Source organism: Columba livia, chromosome 3, assembly GCF_036013475.1.
Source record: "Columba livia isolate bColLiv1 breed racing homer chromosome 3, bColLiv1.pat.W.v2, whole genome shotgun sequence".
NCBI lineage: Eukaryota > Metazoa > Chordata > Aves > Columbiformes > Columbidae > Columba > Columba livia.
Window position 1 is genome coordinate 5,625,711 of NC_088604.1, and position 27,977 is coordinate 5,653,687.

The 27,977-nt window shown below is 38.4% G+C and overlaps 1 protein-coding gene across 1 annotated transcript; it reads left to right on the plus strand.

Annotated features, from left to right (window-relative positions):
• The first annotated feature begins 1,646 nt into the window (after nucleotides 1-1,646).
• On the plus strand, nucleotides 1,647-11,724 carry LOC102095526 (cysteine-rich venom protein TEL1). Its single transcript, XM_021294406.2, has 8 exons — nucleotides 1,647-1,911; nucleotides 4,797-4,858; nucleotides 6,076-6,195; nucleotides 6,673-6,760; nucleotides 7,866-8,011; nucleotides 8,774-8,868; nucleotides 9,775-9,863; nucleotides 10,803-11,724. Exons 1-8 carry the CDS (start codon nucleotides 1,737-1,739, stop codon nucleotides 10,811-10,813), a joined length of 786 nt encoding a protein of 261 aa, XP_021150081.1. The 5' UTR covers nucleotides 1,647-1,736; the 3' UTR covers nucleotides 10,814-11,724.
• Nucleotides 11,725-27,977: the final 16,253 nt, after the last annotated feature.

The window sequence follows — 27,977 nt, forward strand, 5'->3', positions numbered from 1 at the left end:
AGGATCTAGTTTTACCTTGAGATCCGTGGTTCACTGATGACCTGAATGCAACCTTTTCAATTAGTAATGGTTATAATGATTATGCTAGTAACACTTGCTTTCTCATATAACAATTAGACGTTCCCGGTGTAATTAATTAAATTGTCACATTTCTCAACAAGTAAAGTAAGTCTTATTTGGTGCCTTTCCGGTGTAAACAATATAAAAATCACACAACCTTAGAACAATTTAGGTTGTATAGGACCTCTGAAGCTCATCTGGTCTAGCACAATGTTTAAAGCATCACTAATTTGAAAATTAGATAAGGTTGCTCAGTGCCTTGTGCATTTTTCAATACCTCCAAGTACACAAAATCTATTACCTCCCCAGTCAATCTGCTTCAATGTTTCACAACCCTCACTGTCAAAATTATTTTTCTTTATATACAATCAGGGCTGCAATTTGTGGCCCTTACCTCATGTTTTAAACGAGTCCACCTCGGCCTATTTTTTTGCCAACATAGTGGCCCTTTGCTAGGCTTACTCCAGTTTGTTCATGTCTTTCCTGTACTGGAGACTGCAAAACTGAACACAACAGTCCAGACATGGTGTTGGAAGTGCTGAAACAGTGGATATAATCACTGTTCTGAGCACTCTCACTACATAGTGGCTAATGCAAGGCAGGATGGGGTTAACCTCTCTGTTTCATGGGAGGACTACTAGCTCCTATGCACCTTGTTGTCCACCTACAATCCTTAAGTGTTTGTTGGAGCTGCTCCCCAGGCAATTGGTCTCTCCCAGTTGATCACTTGCAGAACATTTTTGTCAGGTCACTTATTCAGCTTTTTGAGATTCATCTGAACTGCAGCCTTATAATCTAGCATAATGACTGCTCCCCGCGATTTGGTGTCAACCCCAAATTTGCTGACAGTGTGTTCCTTTCCATGTAATTACAAATCGACAAATCACACCACTACCATTTTTTTTCTGGTAAAGCCAATATACTGGTTTCCCAGCTAATGAAAAGCAAAAGATTTTTGTGAAGGCACAAGGGACTAAGGTAGGAGTTGAGTGACTATGAGGAAGGAAGATCTGAATTAAAATAAAAAAGTAACAGTATTTTGTATAAAAGAAGTCAATGACAACTGCTCTGGTCAGCAATTACTTCAGACTGAATGTGGACAGAAACAGTCAAGATGAACACAAATAGCCTTCTGATCTGGCAGTATTTCTACCCATTCTCATCTTACCACATGTACCCGGATATGTCGAAACATTATGTGCTTTAATAGTAGTGCACACAATAATCTTTTAATCTTTATTCAATACTGGGTAAAAGTATCAATTGCAGAAATATCTTTGTCTCCTTCTTTGACTTTTACACTGTAGGACTGACATAAAGAAGCCACAGCATGAAGAGGAACTTGGCCCAAGACTATTTTTACTCCCATGGAAAAATCAGTGGGCAGAATTCCATCTTGGTTTCAACAACGTCGGTCTGGAGACACCTCTGTAGCCAGCTGAGTTTATTTGCATTGCTGGAGATTAAGATCAAGTCGTACTACAACTGGATGTGTCAATCATTAGCAGAGAGCCTTTTACCCAGCATTCACATTGACTACAAATTTTACATATAAGAAGCAGTAGATATAAAACTCATTTCAGAGTATTTCATCTCTTTCAGTACAAGAAGTAAGAGAGAATAAAAACAAAACACAAGCAAACAGCCTTCTTCTTGGAAGAATCTGGACTTGAGAAATGCACTGTTCCATCTGGTCACTATTTGAATTTTATAATACCTGTGACACTGAGTCACCTTGTCCTATCAGGAAACAGAAGAGCTATAAATCACCCTCCAGTGAAGAACCCTGGTCACTTCCACAGCCACCTGAAGAAGAACAGAAGAAACTCCTAACCTTCCTGGAAACAAAAGGTAGGATTTACATTGATTTCTTTACTTAAAGTATTGTAATTTTTTTCATGTATTCAAATGCAACCAATTGTCAGAAGACTTCTTGAAAAATTTAGGACAGTCACAGAAAGAGGATTTTATTCAGTGAAAAATAAGGATAACATAGGTAATAGTGTAAGACAAGTAAAAAAAAATTGATGAACAATCAAAACCAGAAGAAAAGCTGCCTGTATGCAAGAAAGCAGTGTCTTGGCAGATTATATGTACACAGAGAAAAAGACAGAGAAAGACAGAGCATTTTTAACTGAATATATGTTCAGTTCAGTGTATTCTATTGCTATATGTAGCCATCACCACTTATTTTCAGAGTGGGGAAATTACCACCTTGTGCAATTTGCCACTCTTGTGCAAGTTGGCTGCTAATTAGGACTTTGCGAAACAAAGCTATACACGTGAAATCACAGCTAGTGTTATTCCATTTTAGGTGTTTTTCAAGTAGAATATAAATAATGGGAATGTTCTTTTGTAATAGATGCTCACATGTATGAATAATTTAGGATTTTTTTTGGTTGTTTTTGGAAGAGGGAAATGGGAAAAACATATTCGCACAAGTTTGCTAAACTAGGGATGCTAAAGCACCATCTTTCAGTGGCAGATCCCTGTACACAGATGGAGTTGCAGGAAAGTCACTAAGACTTGGCACATGTCCTGATTTGTGTTTGATTGAGGGGGAACAGGGGAGGGGGACAGAGAGACTGATTTTAGGACCAGTGCCTAGAAATTAATGCAGAGTAATTAAATTTACATCTCATAAACTATAAGCATTTGGTTGAAATCAGTGGGATTGCCAAAAGTATGTTAATATCTTGGAGCAGGAAACCCACTGGGTCTTAAAAAGTATTCAAATGTCATTTTGAAACTTACATCATGTATTAAATTACAGATTATATTTAATTGTAAGTTAATTCATAGAAAATATTGCAGTGAATTGATACTTTGCCCATGTCTTTAAGTCAGTTTCTTCAGCTTGGTTTGTAAAACAGAAAGCTTCACAATTTCATTGAAGAGTTATTTTTCCACTGCAAGAGATAATTTGTTTTTACATGATTTAGGTGCAAGAAAAGGTTGTTTTCTATTTGCACATCGTCACATCTTGCACTCAAAAGACATATTTTTGCCCATAAGTTAAGCACAGCTAAAAATAACCACCACCTCTATTTACTTTCTAGTCAGAAACAAAGTAAAAATAGTAATTTTTCATGTTATTTGGAGTATAATATTTTATTGATAAACACCTAGGTCATATACATCACAAAGTTTTGCAATGGCCCTGAGGAATAAGTGATAGAAAAGTTAGAGAGAAAAATCTTCTGTGATCCTAAAGCACTTCAAGGAGGCATAGGTGATGTCAAAATTAAAAATAAGTGAAATATGGCAATACCAAGAACAAGAAATCAATTACTTATACTGTTAATTAGTAGAATAGTTTCTAATGTTTTTCCCCTCAAATCAACTAGATCTTTCCTAAACTCTAAGTGCTTGCAATAAGTCACCCTATTTTGTAGGCTGTGAGAGTTTAATTTTATGGATGTGGCCAGTTGGTTCATATTTTTTTGGCCCCTGAGCTACAGGTTTCCGCAGTCTCAGAACATTTCAAAGGGCTTTGCTCTTTGGCAGAGGTGGAACAGCATCCGTGCTGACTGTGCGTCACCTCCAGTGCAACGTCAGTAAGCTGGTGAGGAAAATGGGCCTTGCTGTACCATTTGGAAAAGGATAGTTTTTCTTACCCATATGTTCTCCATTGGCTGGAGCACTTTTGTTTTACATAAACTGGTTGCCTCGAGGTAAAGGGGCTTTGCTGAATATGGAAAGAACAGCAAATCTTATTGGCCTTTCCTCAAGAATAAATTAAAACTGAAGCCAGCAGCCCCTCAAAAACAAATAAGAATTTAAGCTAACAATACACCTCTTTGGCAACATGCTCATAAACTCCCTTGGAATGGGAGGCTGGGAAACATGCCAAAATAAGTAAATTCAGCTCTAGTCACCTGCTTGCCTGCCTAAGGTACCTAAGCAGAAACAACCTGAATGTGACTCTTATGACTGATTGCAATCAGACACCTGAACTTTGAAGTGACCTATTACCTCCTGGATCACTGTAGTGGGACAGTGCAGAGTTTTGAGCTCCCTAAGTAAGTAGAGTCTTGGAGTCTGGTGTTTGCTTCTTCAGTTAGAGAAGGCTCTAATTTCTGTTGCTATTCCACACTACCTGCAATTTAATCAAGAATTGTCTTTTAAAAAATAAAAACAAAAAATGGTTTCTGAAACAAGCCTTTCCCAGGAAACCAGTGCTGGTCCATTTCTGGTCCAGCCAGTTCTGCCCCAGTTCATGTGCAAGTTTTCACCATGCTGGTCATTAAGTAAGGAGTTTGAATCTAGACTCGTACATCTAAGCATAGAGGTCTGCACATGGGCTGAGTGTCAAACAGCCCTTTCAACCAATGCAGTCCATTCAAAACAGGTGATAGAACAGAAAGTTTCAGAGTAACAAAGACAGAGAAACAAGCTAAACGCAGCATTCCACCTCAGCTGTTCCATGATGTAGCAAATAGCAGAAGGCTTCCTACAGGAAGGGATGCACAAATGTCCTCCTGTTCTGTGAGTTCAGGTGGAGGTATTCAACCAGGATTACAGCAGGAAATAAGAGACCTATAAACCAGTTGATTCACAGAAGTTTGGAGGTGCAAAGGGCATATTTTATATTTTTACATCTAAAAATAGGAGGAAAGAACACATTACCTTGCTACTTGAGGAAAAGCCAGGAGATACACAGAAGGTGATTTTTTTATTCAGGGAAATCAAAGCTCTTTAAAATATAAATTAAATCCTCATTCTCCCCTTTTCAGAGATGATTCTGCCAGTGGTGTTCCTGTGTCTCGCAGCTGTGCTGCCTCTGTCTGCTGGAGAGGTAGGATCTACACTTCGTACTCAGAAAATCTTTGTGGGTTCCAAGACTCTCATGGTCTGATGGAATATGGCTTTTCCTATGCTCACTGATCATTTACAGGAGGAGTCTGATTAGACATCTAGAATCTGGAAAGCATTTATTCTTGAAGTCTCTTTAATGCCAAAACAGTACATTGGTTCCACACTTGCAAACTTAACTATAGATTCAATGTTACTTATGAGTTGGATCAGCAATAACTATATTTTCCAGAAGATCCCACACACATATCCAGTAATCTCGATATCCCAAAGATGCAGTTCTCTTCCTATTAATTCCCCACATTTTTACAGCCCTATTCTCTCATGTATCACTAATTCCCTCAAAAACTTAATGAACTAACACACTATGAGTGGTTCCTTTCAACCCACACTTAGTCTGAAGTTTCAAGTATCCTCCTTCTGCTTCAGAAACACTAATGTGACTGAAGGCTTGACTAGCTTTCCCCCTAATTTTTCCCTTTCTGCTCTCCTTGCTTCAGTCTAGAAGACTAGTGAGAATGGTTGTAAAGGGGAGGCTGAGTTCTGTACATGGATATTTTTTAAATAGGAAACACATGAAAAGTTTGAGAAATGCTGTCAGTTATGGCAAAAGTGGAAGAAAATATTTGGCACTTTTTTTTTTTTTTTTCAATAGGAAAAATGAAATACCACAAGAGGTCTGTGACAATCCTGTGGTTAAACAACAGGGTCCTTTAACAAAAACAAAACCAAAAACAAAACCAAAAACATTGTTAGACATGTTTAAAGTACTGAAGAAGGGAAACACATCATAAGCACATTCATGTCTTCAGCTGATTTTTAGATCCGGTTTCTTTAAAACCTCACAAAGGAAATTATAATAGTAAATTTAATCTGATTCTTTTGCCTAAATTTAAGAATCTACAAGCACATGAGGTGTTCCAGGATATCTCAGCCACCCATAGAGGGTTGGCAGATATAACACAGGAACCAATGTTGTTACTGCTAAGCTCCACACTGTGGGATCACTGGAAGAGCTGTTCCACATGGAAGAACCCTATAGATACTTTGGTGAAAAACCATATCACAGCACATCCTCTGTCACAAAGATAATCTCCTTGGCTGATATTAGTATGTTGCTATTTTAGTACTTCCTAGACAGGATTCAGGACTTAGTTACATTCAAATAAAAAAGAAATATAACATGTTATTTCAATTTAGGAACCTGAAAGTTTCCATGCTCTGTCAACAAGCAGACCAGATCAGCAAAAGGTGATTGTTGACAAACATAATGCTCTCAGGAGACGAGTAAGGCCAACTGCCAGCAACATGTTGAAGATGGTAAGTTGCATGCTGCAATCTATTTTTAACTAATAAAGGACCCTATGAGAGATACAGGACTGTAAGGTCACATTATTTTATTTAGCCACAAATTCACCATCCAGACCTTTCCTAAAGACTGAGCATGGCCCACACCAAGAGAAACATAAGGCTGGGCAGGTAGAAAAACAGTTCTGGAAAATTTGTGGTATATGAGCAATAATGAATCTTTCTTTTGGAGGAAAAATAAAATGAAAAGGAGGAGCCACAACATTGTTCATTTCTTTCTGATGCATTTTTCATCAGTCTTCACACATGCTATTCTCCTGGGTGCATAGTAACTTCATTCCTACATCCCCTACCCCCCAAAAAAGGGAAAGAAAAGGATTTTGTATTATTTTTTTCTGATTTGAAGTGTAATTTCTAAATGTTGTTCCTTCATGAGGAGTTATTAATTGCTGTGTGCCTGAAAGATTAATATTTTCTTCTTTCATTAAGGTATGGAATATTCCAGCTGCAGTGAACGCCCAGAAATGGGCCAATCAGTGTACTTTAAGTCACAGTCCTCCTAACTTGCGGAAAACCAGTAAGAGAAGCATGAGTGCTATTTGCATAATGTCATACACGTTATTGATGTGAATAGTTTGAGGTTTGGATGTTTGTTTGTTTGTTTGTTTTTGAGATGCCAATTTATATTCAATGTGATTTTGTTGGTGTACGGGACAAAGGCAAAATTCTAGATATAAATCCGTCAAGTGAGAAAAGTTCAATCCCATTGTCATCCCAGTTGTATCAGTTTTACATATGTATATCATATTTTCTTCAGTACGTGAAAAAAAATCATAGTGAGAAAGCTTATTCTCTCCAAATATGTATCAGAAAGAAAATAATTTAGACCCAGTTTACTGCAGAAACCAGCTTTTATGTGCTGGAGGAAGGAAGGGGCAAAGGGTGAAGGTCCAAAACTAGCTGGTGGTACTAAGCGTAATTTCTAAGACAGGACTCACAGTTTTAAAATCTTCTGGCAACTTGTAACCTATAACTATCTTGGAGGTTCATTTAAACACTTCCATTTTTGTTAGTCACAGCTATAATATGTTAATGATAGCAATGATCCATGCCCAGTGTGGTGTTGACTGACCTGTCTATAGTGTATGTAAGATGTGGACTGCCCTTCAGTTCCCATAATTTTTTCCTAAAAAAACCAAATCCTCTGGTTCTTACTAAGGTGAATCCCAAATGAGAACTAATGAGTATACAGTAGGGTTGGACCTGAGTAAAAACAGTAGGTGAAGATGGTGTAGACACCTTTTTGTTTACCAGAACTAAGCTTTGAAAGATTGGGGTTTTTCCCAAGCTTACTGAGTTGTTAATTTAATAATGACTAGGCTGCTAATTTTCAAATAACACAATTACAGTCATGAATCTGTGATGCACGTTTGCAGGTGTATCTATAGACATGCAAAAGGTCTGTCAACAACCAAACTACCAGTCAAACAGGTTGGCCATGTTGCTAACTGGTCAAGTGACAACTTCAGAATTGATAAAGGGTGATGTCATCAAACTGGAAAAACATACCACCCTGCTGTCCCATCTGGGATGAGAATTTCTATGCAAATCATACCACTTTTTGCTGGTTTTTACTCACACATGTATCTTTTATGCATTTTTCAGTAACTTTCTCTTTTCAGATGTACAATGTGGTGAAAATATCTTCATGTCCACCGGCCCTTTCTCATGGGAAAATGTTGTTCAGACCTGGTATGATGAGGAGAAAGATTTTGAATATGGAATTGGAGCAAAAAAAGAAGGTGCCGTGATTGGCCATTTCACTCAGGTAGATGCAACTTTTTAATATTTCAGGCTGAATTAAAAAAAAAAAAATCTATATGTTAGCTAAGCAACTTTTACCCTCTCATTATCCTTAAAGGGAATAAGTGCAATGGAAATATGACAGTTATTCCGACAAAACAAGACAAAAACTTTCAAAGTAACAGAATTAAAATGAAAATAATAGGCTGAGTGTATTTACAGAGTAAAGAAAAAAAGTGTAAAGATACTGGTATTTCAAAACTTCAGAGAGAAACAAAGGGAAGAAACTTATTTGATTGTTTAACATCTGAAAATTGCTCAGACACTGGAAAAATAGGATTATTAATGTGTCAGGAAGGAATTATAAATGGATTTGTTACAGTCTACAGAGTTCCATTGACTCAGAGATTTTCCAGCTGAACAATGGCCTATGACAACCTCCTCTGTTCACCTGAACGAAACACAGGATACAAAATTTCACATCATGATTCCTACATCTTCTTCAACAGTTATAATTTAATGAAAACTTATGTCACTGAGAAAATTTAACTCAAACCTTTCATATTTATACATGCTAAACTATTATCATTATATCCTTAATGTTCTTTGGCCCTAGGGGTAAAAGGAAAGAAAAAAAGTTTTTCCAGAAAGGTGGAACATTCAACTATAAAGGGTAAATAAAATGACTTATCTTGGATGCAAATGTTTCTGTAATGCACATTGTATTTAAATGATTTTCAAATGTGTATTTTTCATTCCCCTATGATTTTTGTTCTTATACCTACAGGTGGTTTGGTGGAATTCTAAGGAAATTGGATGTGCTGTTGCTTACTGTCCCAACCATCAATACAAATACTATTATGTCTGCCAGTACTGCCCCATGTACGTATTGATTTTTATTCTGGAACTTCTTATTACATTATCAAAATTAGTTGGGACATGGTGAAATTTGTAATAGGGCACATCACCCATAACTGAAGAACAGCTTTGCAGATTATATTAAGAATATGAAAAGACAGAAACATACTCATTAAAAGAATTGTCAAACAAGCAAAATGTAGAACATAAAAGTGACACTGATTTTCAGGTTAAATGTCATTTGCCTAAAAATCCTAATTTTCATAATAATAATTAACAAATAAATATTTTGCACATTCTACTTGAAATATTGAAACACCTTCTGCCCACCCCTCCCTTCTTCCCAAGCTCAATTTCACTCACAAATTCTCTGCCTCCTCCCCTTGGGCGGCACACGGAGACAGGGAATGGGGGCTTACGGTCAGTTCATCTCATGTTCATCTCATCATCAGTTCATCTCCTGTACCAGCGTGGGGTGCCACCGATAGGAGACAATTGTTGGTAAACTTCCATGTGGGTCCTTCCCACAGGCTGCAGTTTTTCACAAACTGTCCCAGGGTGGGTCCTTCTCAAGGGTTCTGGTCCTCCAGCATGGCCTCCCCAGAGGGTCACAGGTCCTGCCAGGAGCCTGATCCAACGCAGGGTCTCCTCAGGGACACAGCCTTCTTGGGGCACATCCAGCTCTCTGGTGTGAAGTCCTCACTGGAGTCCTCACTCTGCTCCATCATGGATCTCCATGGCTGCAGGGGGCCAGACACCCTCACCATGGGCTGCACCACAAGATAAACCCAACAAACACATAAAAATTCTTTGACATATAACCAAAGACTGAGTGTAGATGAATATATGTATGTGTCCATATAATTAAGTTTTATTCTCAGATATGTTATAGTGACTTTATAGCATATGTTGGTAATGTTGATGTTCCAGGGGGAATCTACGAAGTTCAATGAAGACACCCTATAAAAAAGGAGAACCCTGTGGTGATTGTCCTCATGCTTGTGAAAATGGATTATGCAGTAAGTTTTAAACATTTTAATTATGAGTTGGGTAAACTTAATACTTAAAAAAAATACCTATTAATTTATTTAGATGGCAAGGCTGTGAAATTATTTGTTCAAATACGGGGCCAAAAGCACTATTACAGGCCCACACTAGGTGCTTTACCTAGGTGGGGTGACTTGTGGAGTGACACCAAAGAAGGAGTCTCTGAGAAAGGTGGGCAAATGTTAGACAGTGGGTGGTGTACAATGGGATGCAGATACTCTCCACTTCATGGATCGAGATATTCATATGGCCTAGATAACTTCATTAAAGATGGCAATGTCTGGGTGTCCATATGGAAATTCTCATTAGTAGTTCCTAGTATAAGAAGATCCACTGACTGCAGATGAAGTCAAAGTTATGTTTATACCAATGGTAGCACAGAAATCTGAGCTCCATATTTCTAGCTGAAGATTATATGCTTTTCCATAGCCAGAAGAGACAAGTCTTGTCCTTGAATCTAGGACATGAGATGGATGGAAGGAAGGGAAATATTTACCTTTTTGTCTTCTTCCTCCTTTGAACAATGGAGGCTGATCCGGTAGCAGTAGCAACACACTTGATAAGAGCAAGGAGAAAATCTGAGTTTTAAGAATTCTATCAAAAAATAAAAACATATGGGCTGATTCTCATAAAGTCTAACTTCTGTTATGCAATTAATCTAATTCTCATAATAAGCTGTAGTATGAAGGAAGAAAGCTTCAAAACACCTTGCAATTTCAGTGAGAAACCTCCTTGAAAGAGCTACGAATTTTGTATGTGTGGTCAAAGGTTTTGGATTCTGCTGTGGAGTAAATGGCAACAAAGAGGAAAAAATTACAGAAAAAAAAGAAATCTTGATTAAAAAATAGTGCCAAAAGGAAATGCTGCAGTTTCTCATCTATGATTAATTTTGTGTTTTGATTCATTTTCAGCCAAGCTTTGAAAGTTTGAAGATATTTATTCCAACTGTCTTTACAAATGCTCCTGGATTTGCCCATAGCTTCATCAAGTTCACTGCCCTGCATCCTGACAATACAAAACTGAAATAAAATAACAGGCTCAACTTTCCCCTTCCTGGACATACATCTCCTTAGTGCTTCCTTCCATAAAAACAGATTTCACTCTGCCTCTCCTACATATGCAGGAGGACTCACTTCAGTCCAGTAATTCAGATGACAAAAAGCTGTAGGAGGGTGTATATATTCTATTCGTATAATCATCTAGAACATAGTGGAGATCTTAACTGAAATTTGGGATTTGGGTACTAGATATAGTTAATGGTTTGTTTCTTATACCTTCCTTTTCCCAAAATGTTATCTAAGAAGCATTGTTAAAAGTTCTGTGGTTCCATATGTTTCATATGTTCTTAGTATAGATGGATGGTCTTTGGTCATGGAATTATTCTTAACTTGACCAACATTCATGTTATTGTATTGTTAAAAGAATGAGAAGATAAACAAGATTATCTGATATATGTACTTCTCAAAAGGAATTAGGAGAGCAGCACAGTTTGCAATAGAACTATTCTGGTTTAGAATCTGCATCTTTTGCTGACACATGTTCTATTGTAAAGTGCAAATTTGTATTTAAAGGTTAAAAAAAAAAAAAAAAGCTTATTTCATTTAAATTAGTGATTCTGCTTATACTATAAGGTTACACTTAGCATACTTACAGGTAACTAAACGTGTCCTCTAATGGAAAAGGACTGTATGAGAAAAGGGCTTAATTCACAAGGATAGATAGCCAAGGGGAATGGTCACTGCATTTGGAAACTTTGCTTTTAATAACAAATTATTTCTTTAATATCTGTTTTTGTTGTATCTGTCATTAAATTACTTACTCTTCATGAGCCAATTCATTATAATTTCTGTTCCTTCTTATTACCATGAAATACGTTTCACTTACTTAACTTCCACCAACTTTGTGACTTAATCAGCATTAGGTCTTGAAGGAAGCTTGATTCTTTATCAGCATAAGCAGAAACAGTTCATGTAAGAAAATGAAGGTTTCCTAGGCAAAAAAAAAACAGTCAGGCAAATAAATTTTCTTCATACTGTCTTTCAGAAAACATGACCATCAGCATAAAGAACATGCAATGCTCACTTCTATGACCTTTGGGAAGAAAATGTTCTTCCATGCAGTCAACAGTGGGACTAAAACTTATTTTAGCCTCACCTTACAATTTCACATTCCAGTCCTCGTTTAGTAAGGAAGCTGCTGTCATAATTAAAAACTCCAAGTCTCAGAGTCTTTGGCACAGAATAATTTTAACATACGCTTCTGACTCATCCATTTCGGTGGCAATTTCAACACACGTTTCTGACTCATTCATTTCAGTGGCATTTCTTCTAGTATAAAAGATGAGCATTAAGTTAAAAGCCTGGTTTCACAATTCAAAGTGCTTATTATTTGTTTTGGGTTTTTCTTGTTTCCACTACCTTTTCCCTCTACGGTATACTGCCCTCTCATTTGGGTACATTTCTACCAGTAAATTAAGCAATGCCGGGTTGTAGATGTGAGCTCCGGAATATGACTTATTGAATTCTTAAAGAGTTATCACAGATCCAAGTAAGAATGACGATAATGTAATAACTAATCCAGTGTTGTCATTAAGGAAATGGGTAGACTTGTCACAACCCACTCCTAAAACAGCCCATTTACTAAAAGTAACGTGTCAAGAAATCTATTCCCTTTCATCCTAACTCGTAACACAGAAACTGATTTCTCGGTCACTCACACAAGGAAAAAAGTTGTGTAATGAAGTAAAAATTACCCCTCATATATCTCACCTGCAAGGACCCAGGGAACTAAAGGTCAATAAGCCTAATTTAGATATCTGAGAAGATAATGGAACAAATTGTTTACCTGTCATTTTGTAATCAGTAGAGTATAAAACACCAGCATGGCTTCATCATGAACTGATCTGCCAAAACAAACTTTCTTCTTCAGTGAGTAACTTGGATGAGTGGATGTCATTTTGGCTTGGGTAGTTTGTTTGACAAAGCCATAAAAGACATTTGCAAACTAGAGAGATGTGGTACAGATGAAACTAATAACATATGGCGTATACACACTGTTGAACACACAGATCACAGAATCATAGAATGTTTTGGGTTGGAAGGGACCTTCAAAGCTCATCCAGTCCCACCCCTGCCATGAGCAGGGACATCTTCACCCAGATCAGGTTGCTCAGAGCCCCATCCAGCCTGGCCTTGGATGTCACCAGGGATGGGATATCTAGATCCGTAATGCTCCTGAGTAACGGGCAGAGACAGAGACCTTTGTCAATGTGGTTAGATGTTTGTGCAGGCAGTACTCACATCCAGAGCTACTTTGACCATTCTCACATGTGATGTCCAAGACCTTCCCCAGACACAAGTCGCAATCATGGTTGAAGACAGCTTTTGCCAGTGATATGGAAAGCCTTCACTGAATGCTTTTCTTGAGTAAAGGAGGGTCAGATCCACATTATCATTTGCCACAAGCACATTTAGGGCACTTTCTTGGACAAAAACACGTTCTGTGTTCCCAGATTACATCCAATGAACATCAAGAGTCGATTATGCTCTAAGAAATCTGCCAGAATTTGAATTCATTATAGTTTAGTATAGAATAAATAACTGATACTTAGGAGAGACAAGATCCGGAGAGAGTAATAACAATTAATAGATTGATGACGTTATAAACAACCTTTGGAGCAGGAAACCCAAGCTGTCCTGCACTGTGCTATGGAGACATTAATCTGTACCTCTTTGCTTCAAGGAATTTTATATTCTTTTTCTCCCCAAAGGGACATGCCTTTGATGGGTAGAGCAAAGAATGTTTTCCTCACATATCCCAAATAACATTTAAGTTAGTGTTTATGGTACCTTCTTCATAAATATTGGCAGTACTGCAACCTGGAATTCTATTAGGTATCCTATTCCCCTGACACATTCTCTTACTACAAAGCAAACTGGTGAAAAGTAAACCTTCACCAACACTTTTTTTTTTCATTTAAGCATATTTTAGAAGGTATTTGGCTATGGTCACTGCTTTACGTGAGGTCTAGATCCTATGATTCTACGGCATGAAAATCATTTAGTGAATGATTTTGGTACCAAACAGTCACGTTGCAACCAGACAGTGCTGGTAAAAGACTTAAAGACATTATAGGATATACTTCATAACATTGTGAGGCAGTGTGCTTTGTCCCAAATAGGTCCCTGTGGTCACTGGGGTCCCCACATCAGAGCATGCATTCCTCCTAGAATATTCTGTTCCTGGATCATTTCCCCTTTCAAGGTGAAACCCCTGAAACCCTTCCTACCTTTATCAAGGATCCAGAGCTGACAAGGAGCAGCAATGGGAGGACCTGTGGAAAGGCGTCATTTCCCATTCCACCCCTAAACTGCAATAGTTCTCTCACTTGTACAATGGTACAACAGGAACAACGAAACTTTATCATATGCAGAGTTCACCTAAGGCAGTGTCTTGTCTGTCACCACTACAAAAATAATGTATTTTAATGGCAAGTATAAAAATCCTGTGGCAGGCAGAACTGTGTGTGTTTTTTTTCCCCAGATCTGATATCCAACAGTCACGACATCCTTTTAGTGCAGAAACAGAAATTTGAATGCCATTTTGAAAATGTATCATCATTAGTCATGAAACTTCTGGATATTCCTAGAACTTATGCAGCCTTCTGAAAGCTGTAAGACGGATGTATTTTACACTCCTCACATGCTGTAGGCCTTGATTCACTTATTTCTCAGAATTTGAAGAAATGTTCTCGAAACCTGCAAAGCAAAAATATGCAGTAGGCTTTTAAATGTGTGCCTAGAGCCTTGACTGATTTGACACTTTCACGTGTTACAATGGTTTCAAGGGTGAGGATGGAAAAATGGTGAAGTCTTGTTATGTGTGGTGAGTTTGAAAAATCCCTCCTGAAACTGTGGATTGCCTCTCACTTAGACACTCTCCCGACTGCATGATGAAACAGCTATTTCCCAAAATTCAAGAAGAATGTTCTTTGTGAAAGGGAGTTGAAAGAAGCAAAGTGTGTGTGCATCTGAACAAAGTAACTGCAAGAAGGATCTCTAATTTTTAAATAACACCCTCGCTGCAGAGCTAACTTTCCTTAAAGCAATAAAGGTTTTGCATTGGTTGACATGTGGCAGGAAAATATTGTTTAATGGTGCACCTGTACATCCAATAGTTTTATAAGAGAAGCACATTGTAGGTAAATGGAGATGCATTCCAAAAATTGGTGAGACTTATTATAACTTCCAAATTGTATATCATGTAATTAACAGTAGGAGAAAAATGATCTTGTGTTGCCTCTTTTCAAGACTATTTTCACATGAGTGGGCTTTTTGTTTTTTAGTTCATTTTGCTTTCACATTTTTATTCATTTCTAAATAATATCCAAAGAGCAAACTCCACAATATTCTAAAAAGATAGAGCTGGCAATCAGGCAATCATGTGGGCTAAATACAAGGATACCTTTGAGAGCAGGCATGACAACCCAACAAATCTCATAAATTAATCTAAAATGTTGAAATTTGACTTTTGGTAATGTAATGTCTTCAGTGAATTTCTTTCCATACTTTCTTTGAAGAGGGAGCTGTATTTTTTTAGTGTGCCTGTCAGTTTTCAGCAAATCATTGCCTGGCATGTATCACTAAGGCAAAAATGTACTTGCTGCAAGAGACATCAACATTAGATAATACAGTTAACAAATATTAATGTTTTAAAATATGCTGATGAAGTTTAACACCCTGCATAGTATTTTCAGTTCATCTATCTTTTTTTCTTTTTCCTTTTTTACACTAAACATAAGTTATTAACAATTGAGTAGGCTAAGAAATGTATGCTCTGCAATCACTACCAACATCCTGCTATGGAAGCATACATGAATGCATTGGTACAAACATGGAAAATTCCATAGTATTCAAATCCAGTCTTGAAGAACGTCCTAAGCAATAAATGGATGGACAGCTTGACTTTTTGAAATGCGTGTCACAAGTAGCTTAAATTTCGTGGTAGATTAAACTTTCCATTCCTTATCTAAACCTAACTGGGTGATAACTAAGAGAGAGGCTACAATGACTGAAAGTGTACTATCATAATGAAGTTCCATTTAAGCTTTTCACACTTCTGATTTTGATTGTTGCATTAGACAAGTGCATTAAGTTTTAGTGTATCTTTTCTTGCATATTTGCAGAAGCACGTGCTTTTTGCTTAATCTTCTCTGACATAATTATATAAACTCAGAAAAATTAACTGGAATTGTAAGTTTACACAAGACTAATAAATATTTGGTTTGTTTTTCTTCATCCAGTTAATTCCTGACAGTGCTGGTTTGTCCTTCCATACTGTTTGTCTAACTTTTAAACTATCATATGTAAGATTGGTTTTATCAAACAGATTTCCTCTGAGGCTGAGTCATCATCTGCTACATACTGTGCTATATCCAGTAGCAGACTGTTCACACTGTTCTGCATCAGCCAGGTTTTTATTCTGCTTTGCAAGAGTAAAGACATCACAAAAAATACAATGGACTTTGAAATGGCTTTAAAAGAACTGTGACTGTTGTACTTCAAATATTAATCATCTGAGCAGAAAGGTGCATTTTCTAGTTGTATGGAGAGAATCCTCATTAATTTTCTCTGTAATAACCATAGTTGCTGGACAGGTGAGAATGATAAATTTTAAAACAGAAATAATCTACAGAGTTTTACATATTTGTAGATTATCATTTTATCATTTTGAGATATAAAAGAAAATAACAGGTATATACTCAGAAGATGCATGTTCCGGTCTTATCAGGGCTAGAGAACAGTTTGCCCAAGAAATGCTCCAGAACCTGATGTTTCACACCCTGAAATCCAGCTGTGGCACACACAATCCTCTTTTTAGCACCCAGGCTGCCCACACACTGCCTTACACAAGAGGCAAAAGTCTCCAAATTAGATGCAAATTGTAACAAAACACCAAGCAAGGAGTGGCCTATTTCAGTTTAATAGGAAACAAGGTTTTAATCCTCCTGCTCTTTCCATGCTGTGGCATACATAAGGGTTACAGATTTCCCTTGGCATGACAGAGAGCTAGCAGAGGACCACACTTTTGGATTTAAGCAGATATATTTCTCCCAGCGCTATCTGTAGGGACTCTTTAATCTGGGTCTCAACCTGTCCACAAATCAGTACTTGCTGTAATATGTCAAGAATAAACCTCTTACTTTTTCAGCTTTAAATGGCAGGGACTGTTCACTGCTGTAAGTATATTTATTACTCTGCCTATAATCTGTTTTCCTAAGGTTTTTATTTAGTAGTAGTATTATATCAAAACATTTCTGTCAATTTTTCCATAACTTTTGCTGTTAATGCTGTTCTGGCTGTTTTGCAAGGAGACGTTTTTCAGTGAGCTGGTCTACGATAAAAAAATAATTTATCAAAAATCAGTGATTTTTAATCTGAGTAAGCTCCTCAGCACAATTCACCATAAGGTCCAACATCAAATCTTCTTGTTACAACTGTGAGGCTGCAAGTATCTTCTATTTATATGTATATTAAATTCTAAATTCTAAATATATTTATATTTAATATATTTATATTAAACATAAATGCTTAGATGGATCAGTTCTGGAAGACAGTTGACAACTTTTAATGGAGAGGATCTCTTTCCCTAGTCAACCTCTAGTTTTTTGAGAGCCATTTCTCATGATATCAAATACTCACACAAAAAAGTGCTTCTCAATATGAATAGAGACCTGAGCAAATAAAGGTAGGGAAGCCTGTTGCAGAAGTCTTGCAACACCAAGTACTCTGCAATAATTGCCATATTTGTGCTCTTATCCTGTAACAAACAGGAGGTAACAAAGCCCACGATGAAAAGGAGACCTATTACCTCTTTTTTTTCACTGGGAATGTGGAGAGAGAGCTGACACTGGAGGAGCCATAGTGGGCAGCTATTCACTGCCAGCTCTAGCTTATCCTGCCATAACAGGGTTCAGATTCCTACACTCTTAGGACTTAGACTTTTTTCATGTTAATTTTTGGGCCCTCTGCCTTATTGACTTTTTTATATTTATGGTTTGTGCCGAAGACCTTTTTGTGTCAACCATGGTACATTCTGGCTATCAATCATTAATTCCATTGATGAGGCCTTTTGTGACTGCTTTACAACATCAAAAATCATGAGCCATAGTTCATAAACATACAGGTTTATTTTAAAATTGTGACTTTGAAAAAATAAAACAGTCAAGGGGTTTTTTTTCCTCTCTGCTCTACTCTGGTCTTTCTCTCTCAAGGTTTTTCAAGATTTCATCAGAACTGCGCAGGCTAGAAGTAGAACAAAAGTTATGGTTCCTTCTTAACCAAGTGACTATGTGGACTGACGCTCAGGAAAAAACACTAAGTGTTTCTTAGTCATATAGTAAGGAGCACAAACGTGTAAGTGCAGGAGCTAAAAAAGCGTAATCCCTCACTCTCTGCTGTTGAAATCAAGCAAACATGTATTTTGAAAGGTTTCATTTCCCAGTGTCATTTTTTTGGTGAGGCTTTTGTCCAAAAAAGGTATGAAATACAAGCTTTTCTGTTAGCTCCTTCCCAGGAGGCTGACTTTGGGAAACTTTTCTTCTGAGACTGACTGGTAGAAATTTGAACCCCTTGCCCAGCTTAGACTAGTAAGGTGTATGGTGTGACTGAAGGTCCTACCCTTCTGACTTGGAAAATCATAGAAAAGAGATAACACTTTTAAAAAGCTGCATCTTACTCATTTTCACTTCATTAAATCAGTCTTCTTCCCATTTGAGGTCAGATAAGGTGAGGACATGAAGAGGAATGGACTTGCAGTGCCTGGCAATCTGTAATGGTAAGTATGGTTTGAAACCCAGTTCATCTACCACATGTTTTCTTTCAAGTTTTTCATTCTTTATAACTCATCAAACCATTGCAAGTGTGCAGAGAAGTATACAAGTTGTCCTGATCTAAAAAGGAAGTGAACATATTACTGCAATTTAGTTCAGCACCATTATCAGGCTTCCTGTGCACCACTGAAATAAATAAACAGAACCATATGCCTCATGATGATATGCCAATGAAAACAGTTTGTGTCCTAGTACTGTGATCTTTAACTGAACTACTCACCCACGTAGGTTTATGAGTGGGAGACAGATAAAGCACTGGCAAAGTGTGTGGAATCTTATGCTGTGACACTGTGGCTCAGTTCCTTCTCTCTCTGCTTTCTTTTTGCCTCACAGCATCCCCTTTACATGACATGCTCTCCAGAAAAAAGCTATAATCTCTACATTGTACCTTTGCTGTTGTTAATTTAATGACTGAAGTCTCTGTGGCTCTTAGTATTTGCGTATGTAAGGTTCTTAGGGACATGGTTTGGTGCTAGAGTTGGGTTATAGTTGGACTCGATGATCTCAAGAGTCTCTTCCAATCAAAATGATTCTGTGATTCTATGATATTTTTGGAACTGATTTTATCCTGGCTGTACCTCAGGTAATACCAGCAGCCTTCACAGCTCCATGGAGTGTAGCTGCTCTGCTATTTATCTCCTGACCTGCATGGGTTTCATAGCCTTTGCAAGAGGTCTTGTTTGCCCTCAGGACCAGGCACAGTCTCAGGGTGAAGGAGGGACTATGCAGTTACACAACAGACACCAGTACCATTGGGCTGGCCAGCACTAACAAGGAGCTTCATTTCCTTAATCCACCCCTTCTTCTTCTTCTTTCCCACCAAATCCACATGTGGATGCTATAAGCAGTAACTAAGATAGTTATAGTTACCTTCAATTGAAAGTGTCCCAGTGCCTGATTAACCTTTGCCAAGATAAATGAGCACACTCACACAGCAGAAAACTACACCTCTAGTTAGTTTTCTCTTAGAGGGCTTCATCCTCTCCTATAATTACAGCATCAAAGCTGATAAAAACCAGGATCTTAAGTCCTGAGTTGCTAGTATTAAACACCCACATTCACACAAAGACAGAAAATTTCCTGAGGTGTGGGAAATGGCTATGCAAGAATTTGTTTCTAGTTTAAATGTGCCTTAAAATCTGCAGCGGCCACACACTAAAAAAATGGAAAGCAGGTCAAAAGAAGCACTTGTTAGATGAAACCCCTCTACAGTGTTACTGCTAGGATTTTAGCGCCCGGGGAATACATTGCAGAGTCTGTCATGTATTTGTCTCTCAGCTTATTGGAGGATTATGTCAAAGAAAATGATCAGTAAAAGATAAGTTAGTTCAAGACTGACAAGACCATGTTGTTTAGGTTGCTTGAGCAGCAACACAGCAACATGTTAACTATCATTGTTAGCAAAATTGTGAATAGGAATCACATGCCTGATGGCACTTGTGAGGAGCAGCCGCCATCTAATGAGTGCCACGTGTCTTTGGTTAGTGCTGTGTACTGCCAGCTACATCTGGAAACAAGGTGAAGATAAAAGATAAGGAATAATAAAGCAGGATGTCATTAATCAGTTTCTACAAAAGTAACATATCAGTAGATAGCATTTAATAACACATCGCCCCAAGCAGCTTGATGTCTGAGCCTGATCTCATCTTCTGCATAAAGAATCTCCCTTGAGCCCAAGCTGTCTTTGTTGCCTTTATGAACTGCATCATCGGACCTGGAGGAGGTTCATCCTACCAGGAAGTGATACGCAATTTTACGTTTTTGCTCCATTTAAGAATCTAACAACAAATAACAGACCATTAAGGTTAACCCATCACCTAATGAGGCATAATACTGGCAGCCAGTCCACCCATTACCAGTTAATAAGAAACAAGATTGCACAGGTTAGGCACGGAAAAGACCGGTCAAGAGGTTACACACAGCTCCTGGGTCAACCAAAGCAAATGAGCTTGCCTGTTAAAACATCAGGAACATCAATACAGGGAGGTGAAATTCATCTTGAATTACTTTAGCCATCTACAGCCAATTCAATCATGCTGACAGCCTTTAACGTAGAGACAGGACAGAACTTTGTAATTCTGTGGAACAATTCACAGGAAACTCGAAATCGTTTCTTAGAGGCATTATTATCAGGACTGATGAGTACTCAACAGGATCTACAGAAAAATGGAGGGATAGTTTTAGGCAGCTCAAAGCAATTGCTATGAGTCTTCATCTTTGTAATCAGTGAAGTTGTTTGCTATTATATTGGTTTTAACTGGGATAGACTTAGTTTTCTTCATGGCAGCTCCTATGATGCTGGTTTGGACTTGTGACCAAAACAGTGTTGATAACACACTGATGTTTTCGCTGTTGATGAGCAGTGCTGACATAATGTCAAGATCTTCGCTGCTTCTCATGCTGCCCCACCAGTGAGTATGCTGGGGGTGCACAAGAAGCTCAAAGGGGACACAGCTGGGACAGCTGACCCCAGCAATCAAAGGGGTATCTCACACCACATGATGTTAAGCTCAGCAATAAAAGTTGTGGGAAAGAAGAAGGAATGGAGGAAGGTCTGGAGTGTCTTCCCAAGTAACTGTTAGGTGTGATGGAGCCCTGCTTTCCTTGAGATGGCTAAACACCTGCCTGCTAATGGGAAGTAGTGAACTAATTCCTTGTTTTGTTTTGTTCACATGTGCAGCTTTTGCTTTACCTGTTCAAGTCTCTTTATTTCAACCCATGAGTTGTCATGTTTTTACCCTTCTCAGTCTGCCCCCAATCCCACTGAGGGGGAGTTAGTGAGTGGCTGCATGGGGCTTAGCTCCCTACTGGTGCTAAAACACAACAGCCATAAAAACTTTGCCATCTCTCATGATGTTCCTGGCCATGGTAGGAAGGTAAGAACTAGATAATCTTTAAAGGTGTCTTCCAATCCAAACCATTCCATGACTCTATGATATGTATTGTATTCAGATGAAGAGCAAATATTTTTCATGCCACTGCTTCCAGCAAGTGTGTCACATAAGTGCACCATGCAGGTGAACAAGTGTATGAGCTCAATTCTGAGGAAGCAAGAGGCATCTTCCAAAAATAGCAGTTGTGCAGTATGACTGGATATTCCACATGTATGGATTAAATATAAAATGTGTAGTATTGTCCATCTTCATGAACAGACATAGTGTGACTCTGCAACTGGAAAACACATCAACGACTGCTCTTCACACTAAAAATAGACCTCAGATGTAGGGCAGGAATGGGTGACGTGTACATACCAGGGCTCTGAAGGTAGTTGTGATTAGCTAGGCAGCTGAAGAAGTAGAGGTGCAATTTTACATTGCTTCTTACAGAGAAAACAGCATATTTTAATCGTTCCTGCAGACCATGCAGAGACACTGTCAAACATGCTCCAGAGGTAACACACTAATAAGAAGATAAATCAACCGTGAGTAGCTTTTCCTCCTGGTGACTTTGTGTTTCTGATTTCAATAAACATGAACTATCTCAGATACATCTTTCTTAGATGCATCTGTTGCTGTCTAACACATTCCCTGTGAATTTTAGAGGATCCACACACACTGTTAGTCAGTCACTGATGGCATTCTACAATGAAAAGAGTAAATTCTGTCTCCATTATGTGACCTGGATATAATCTTAACTTTAGATCTTTTCTAGATCTTCCTCCAGACCCTTTCAATCTATTATTTTTCCCATGTTTATCTATATTGATAGGTTACAGAGAGCAGTATGCAGGCTTGAGCACTGACATATATTTTTCTGTACCTTTATAATCTTAGTCCCTGACACTATTTTGGCTTAGTCCAGCTAGCATTACCCTCCAAATATGCCTTGATATGGTTGAGAGATTAATAAAGCCAAAGGTCCTTCATTACAGTAGTTTGGAAGAGGTCATAGTAGTTCAAGAGTCCAGCTGTCCTGACCAGAGCCAAACCAGTTGACCTTGAGGCCCAAAAGCTTCTCCTAGACAAATTGTACTGTAGAGACAGCATTTTTATCCTTAGAGCTCCCTCTTACATCTCTTCCTGAAACAGCTGTTTTCTTCAACCTTGTCTTCAAAGAGATGTAGAATAGTTGATGACTTGAGCCATATGGTATTTTTTTTTAAGGTCTTGGCGCTGACAAGGCAGTCATTTAACTTAGCTGCTTACCAAGCCTACCTCAGACACTTGCTGTAACAAGAGAAGATGAAGTACAGCCCTGAAGTGCCTCCATTACCTCTAAAGGCAGCATAAGGAAAGTTGCTCTGAAGAAGAGACCGAGCTCATGGAGCTTGTTAAGATGAATCCTGTCCCATCAGTCCACATCACACTCTTGCAGGGACAGATCTCCATCATCATCTGAAAACTCAAGAGACTGTGTGGAAGCTAGTTATAGTGAGCCTAACTTTTATGACAGCAGGCTTGGCTGGGGTAGTGTTGGAAGGTGGGGGGTCTGCAGAGCATAAGGGTCCTGGCTGAAAATCCAGAGGCTGAATAGTGGAGATATTGGCAGATGGTTAAACATGAAGAGATTTTCTGCAGTGGGTTCAAAGAAGAAGTTTAAGCAACACATTAAGACACGTAGTTACGAAACACTCTAGAGAAGTGAAGTGACTGGTTCCATTAGATGAACTAGCTGGAGATTCCCCATATTCAAATTCTGAATCCGTCTCCTCCTGAAGCAATGTTACAAATCCATAGGAGACCTTATACTCTTGATGTCCCTTTGATTACATTATGGACTACAGGTTTGGCCTAGAACAGACAGTGGTTGACTCATTAGCTGGAGCACAGGAGGTAGCAGGGTGGAGAGACGTCATCACAGAATGATGTAGCCAAAGGAAGTCATATTGTAATAAAGTGTGTTTGTAACTAAAAGCTGCCCAGCTTCTCTCTGTCATTTTCTCAGCTTTTGAGGAGACCAGTGGGTCACAACCACCAGACGTCTGTAGGTCCACTAAAGGCTGGTGATGTTGTAAGCACCTCTTCCAGAGCTATAAACAGCTGGGAAAAGTTATGACAGAAAAAACATGCGAACAGTGTCTATAGAAAAAAACAAAACTGAGAGGAAAAGACTGTATTTAAAAAAAAAAAAAAAAAGCATGCTTACATCTGTAAGCTCAGTCTGGCTCTCCCTTGTTGTCTCACTGGGTTCAGGTTAACATAGATGCTTCTTTGGTGCAGAGATGAGACAAGTGTGACAGTCTGATTTCAAGCTGTTCCTTCTCACTGGCTATACAGGAAGTGAAAAGTATTCACCTGTTTAGTTTAGGAGTTGCTGTCAGAATCTGACATTTTTAACATGGTCCCAGAACATGTAAATCATTTGGTGTATTATACTTCCAATCTCTGCTGACTCCGTCCATATATATTTTTGGCAAAATTACCAGAAGACTTTATTTCCTCCTTAAATTGCCTTTGCCAATTATTTCAGTAACTAAAGAATGAGACTATCTTTAATAAATCCTTAGGAAGTAATTCAGGCTTGACAGAGCCTCTTAAGAATTGTGGTTTAGTCTCGTCTGTATGGGTAGATAAAACAAACTTCTAATTTTCTGTAGCATTGTTCTTCAAAAAGCTTTGGCTACCTCATGTGGAAAAGCTACACTTTCCCTTCTGTCACGTAAAACCAAACTACATGGATTTTCTTCATCTAAGGATGTTACCTTAACTACCATAAAATCTTTCTTAAAATGGATTAAAAAGATAAAAAGGACTTTAAAAGCTTTGTAACACATGACTCTTGATAGGGAGAGAATCCAGCTAAATGAAGAGGTTCTTCAGTCTCTACAGATTTGATATATTTAGGGTTTTATTGTATATTGATATACATTCTCAAGCATCAAAGCTGCAAAAACAACCCAAGCAGCATCAACTCTCAAAGTGATTTAATTTTTATAACAATGTGTATTTCCACAAACTAAGATATAATTCACGGGGCAACACATGGGTTGGAATATTCCATAGAAAATGATGAAATCTGGTAGCAACCCTGGATGACACAAGTGACCTCCTTCCTCCTCAGGAGGAAGACACAGATCCCTTCAATCACAAGTTAAACCAGGCCACATCCTTGCCATAGCAGACACTGTGTGTATTAACTGATTATTTGTTTTATGTCCGTAAACGTGACACATTTGGCATGCTGAAGCCTTGCTGTGCATGATCAGTTGACAGTGGTGGCTGCCAGATGATGCGAACTGTTGACAGATGTGAGACGAGGTGAATCAGATCCTGCATTTTTTTGCTTGCCGTGTCACAAATAGAATTGTACTGTACACACCACGCTATGCAAACCCGCCAATGCTGTTCAGAAACTTGCGATCATCAAAAATATAGGAGTGCCCTCTGGTGGAAAACTGCATATCTGAAGCTGAAATTTCAGTGTCACTAAAAATTACCTTTTCTTCAGCTGTAGATACATGCAATTTGTGCTGGTAAACTGAAGGAAACTGCAGTTCCCAGATCAGTTCTTAGTTATCTCACTGGATGTTTTCACCTGGAAATAAAAGAGTGTACTGAAACATTGTCTGTGGTTAGACAACATGGAGGATTTTTTAATTCTTAAAAAAACAGTTGGTTTAGATTTCATCTTCTTTCCTACTTTAAAAAAACCTTCAGACACAGCTCATCTTGGTGTACTAGAAATTGATGTTTCATCTCCTGAAACTTCAAAATACTATCTGCTTAACTGTTACCAAGTGTTAACACATTTTATGTTGAATGTATAATCTTGGTGGGGTTGTACCATATGGAGCTATGTTTTAGATGACTAAACTTTCTCAATGGGTATGGGAGAGCTGGGGACTACCAAAAGAGCATCCTTTACTGTCAATATACCACAAAAACTACTCTTGTAGGTAGCGGTGTAAACTCTCCATGTTTTGGACTTCGGTGAACATCCTGTGCAAGTATGTCTATCGTCATAAAGGGTGTTTAGACCTAAATACATAATTTACAAACCTCTATGTCAGGGTAGAAGAGTCTCGCCTACCGGTGGTTTTTGAATAGGGGACACTCTGTGTCTGTTTAATGACACTAAACACTATATCAAAGCCCAGAGGCCACCTGAGATGATTGTGTTAGTTAAATGCAAACCTGAAGCTTAGTGTAGAGTCTGGAAGAAAGACTGATGCTAAGTACTTAAGAGGGGCTTATAAGAAAGGTGGGGACAGACTTTCAGCAGGGCCTGTTACAATAGGACAAGGGGTAAGGATTTTAAACTAAAGGAGGGGAGATTCAGACCAGACATGAGGAAGAAATTATTTACAATGAGTGTGGTGAAGCAGTGGCCCAGAGTTGCCCAGAGAGGTGGTGGATGCTATGATTCTATGATTCTATGGTTCTGTGACAATAAATAGACTTGCTATTACAAATAGCAGACAAGAAAGTATAAAAAACAACTGCAGGCAGCACATGTTCAGTGTGGATTTATGTTTACAGAGGATAATATAACAAGAAATTAAAGATAAGAAAATTCAGAAGAAAGAAATGAGTCAAGGTTTTTCATGAGAAACATAGCCCAGCTACAAAACAATCACTGTTTGTATAGGATAAGATAACTCTATATTATCGGCAAACACCGTGTAGTGCTAATGATATGCAGTAAACATCCACAGAGGGCAAAAAAGTTAATGATCAATTAATGAAATAAATACCTTGTGTTAGGACTCCCTTTTGTTTCACTGAGCCTGTTTTATGGTTGAGATTTTCATTCCCCCACAAAATTTTTGAACTTTTATCTCTAAAGGAACAGAATCTTAAAAGTTAATTCTTTCCTCATATATCTTTAAGGTTACATGGATAATGACTGAGAAAGAAAATATCATACAGTTCATCATATTCCAACATACGAATGACTGGATCTGCATTGTTTTTATTTAAAATAAAATACTGTGTTTAAAGTTTAATTTTGTTATTTTGTTGTTTACTCTGAAAGACCAATTTCCTGTGAAGGGGTAGGGGGTGTGATTGGCTCCCAGAGCCAATTCATCAGAGACTAAATTCAATATAGGTAAAGTCAATTTAGGTAAACAGCTGTGTGGAATTCTTTACATCTGTGGATTCTGTATTTGGAGTTTCAAAGTTTTTTCCAAGTTTATCATTTAATTGTAAGTTACTTTTCATTGTTCAGCAGTGGTTTATAAGCCTTAAAAGAAAAATTAAAAGCATCTTCTCTAAGGAAAAAATACTTCAAAATAAAATGACCCACTTGCAGGGACTTCTAGAAATCCTGTCATTACTCCATGAAAAAATGAAGCAGCACAAGCCAAGACTGTTAGTTCAGTTGCACTGACACGAAACTGTCCAACAGTCATACAGCTGTCCCTCGGGGGAGCAGGTCTGTATTAATATACTACACCTGTGTAGGTATAAAGCCTTTCTGTCTGCATGTCAATGTGTGTAGATTTGAAATTGCAATCAGATGACACACCCTGAGCACTTCTACTAAACTCATCTTAACAAGCACACAGAAAATTGGTGGGTGTGCAAAATGTGTCTATGGCCATTCCACTCTACTCGGAAAAGGGATCACAAAATCATAGAGTCACAGAATCATAGAATAGTTTGGGTTGGAAGGGACCTTCAAAGCTCATCCAGTCCAACCCCTGCCATGAGCAGGGACACCTTCACCCAAATCAGGTTGCTCAGAGCCCCATCCAGCCTGGCCTGGGATGTCTCCAGGGATGGGGCATCCACCACCTCTCTGGGTAACCTGGGACAGTGTTTCACCAACCTCATTTTAAAAAAAATTCTTCCTCATGTCTGGCCTGAATCTCCCATCCTTTAGTTTAAAACCATCACCCCTTGTCCTATCATATCTAAAAAGTTTGTCCCCATCTTTCTCATAAGCTCTTTTAACTACTAAAAGCCCTTAATAAGGTCTCACTGGGGCCTTTGAGATATGGGCAGCTGCTCTCCATTAGAGGGCAACAGGACACCATGCTCATGGGAGAGTTACTGTCTGGAACTGCTTAGCAGCAATACTCTACAGTGCTCTTGGTGGCCTCTGTTTTTTCTGTGCTAAAAAGTCTGACCTGGGTTTCATTCCCCATGTTTGGTCATTCCTGTGGGCTGGAGATGAAGCTGTGTGAGCAAAGTGCTTCTCTGTGCCAACTGCCCAAAAGTAACACCTCACCTATGCTACAAATAATGGTCAGTGCCAAATCTCTACTTAGGCTGGAAGTGGTCCCCTGAGACATTTTGGAGGATCCACCACA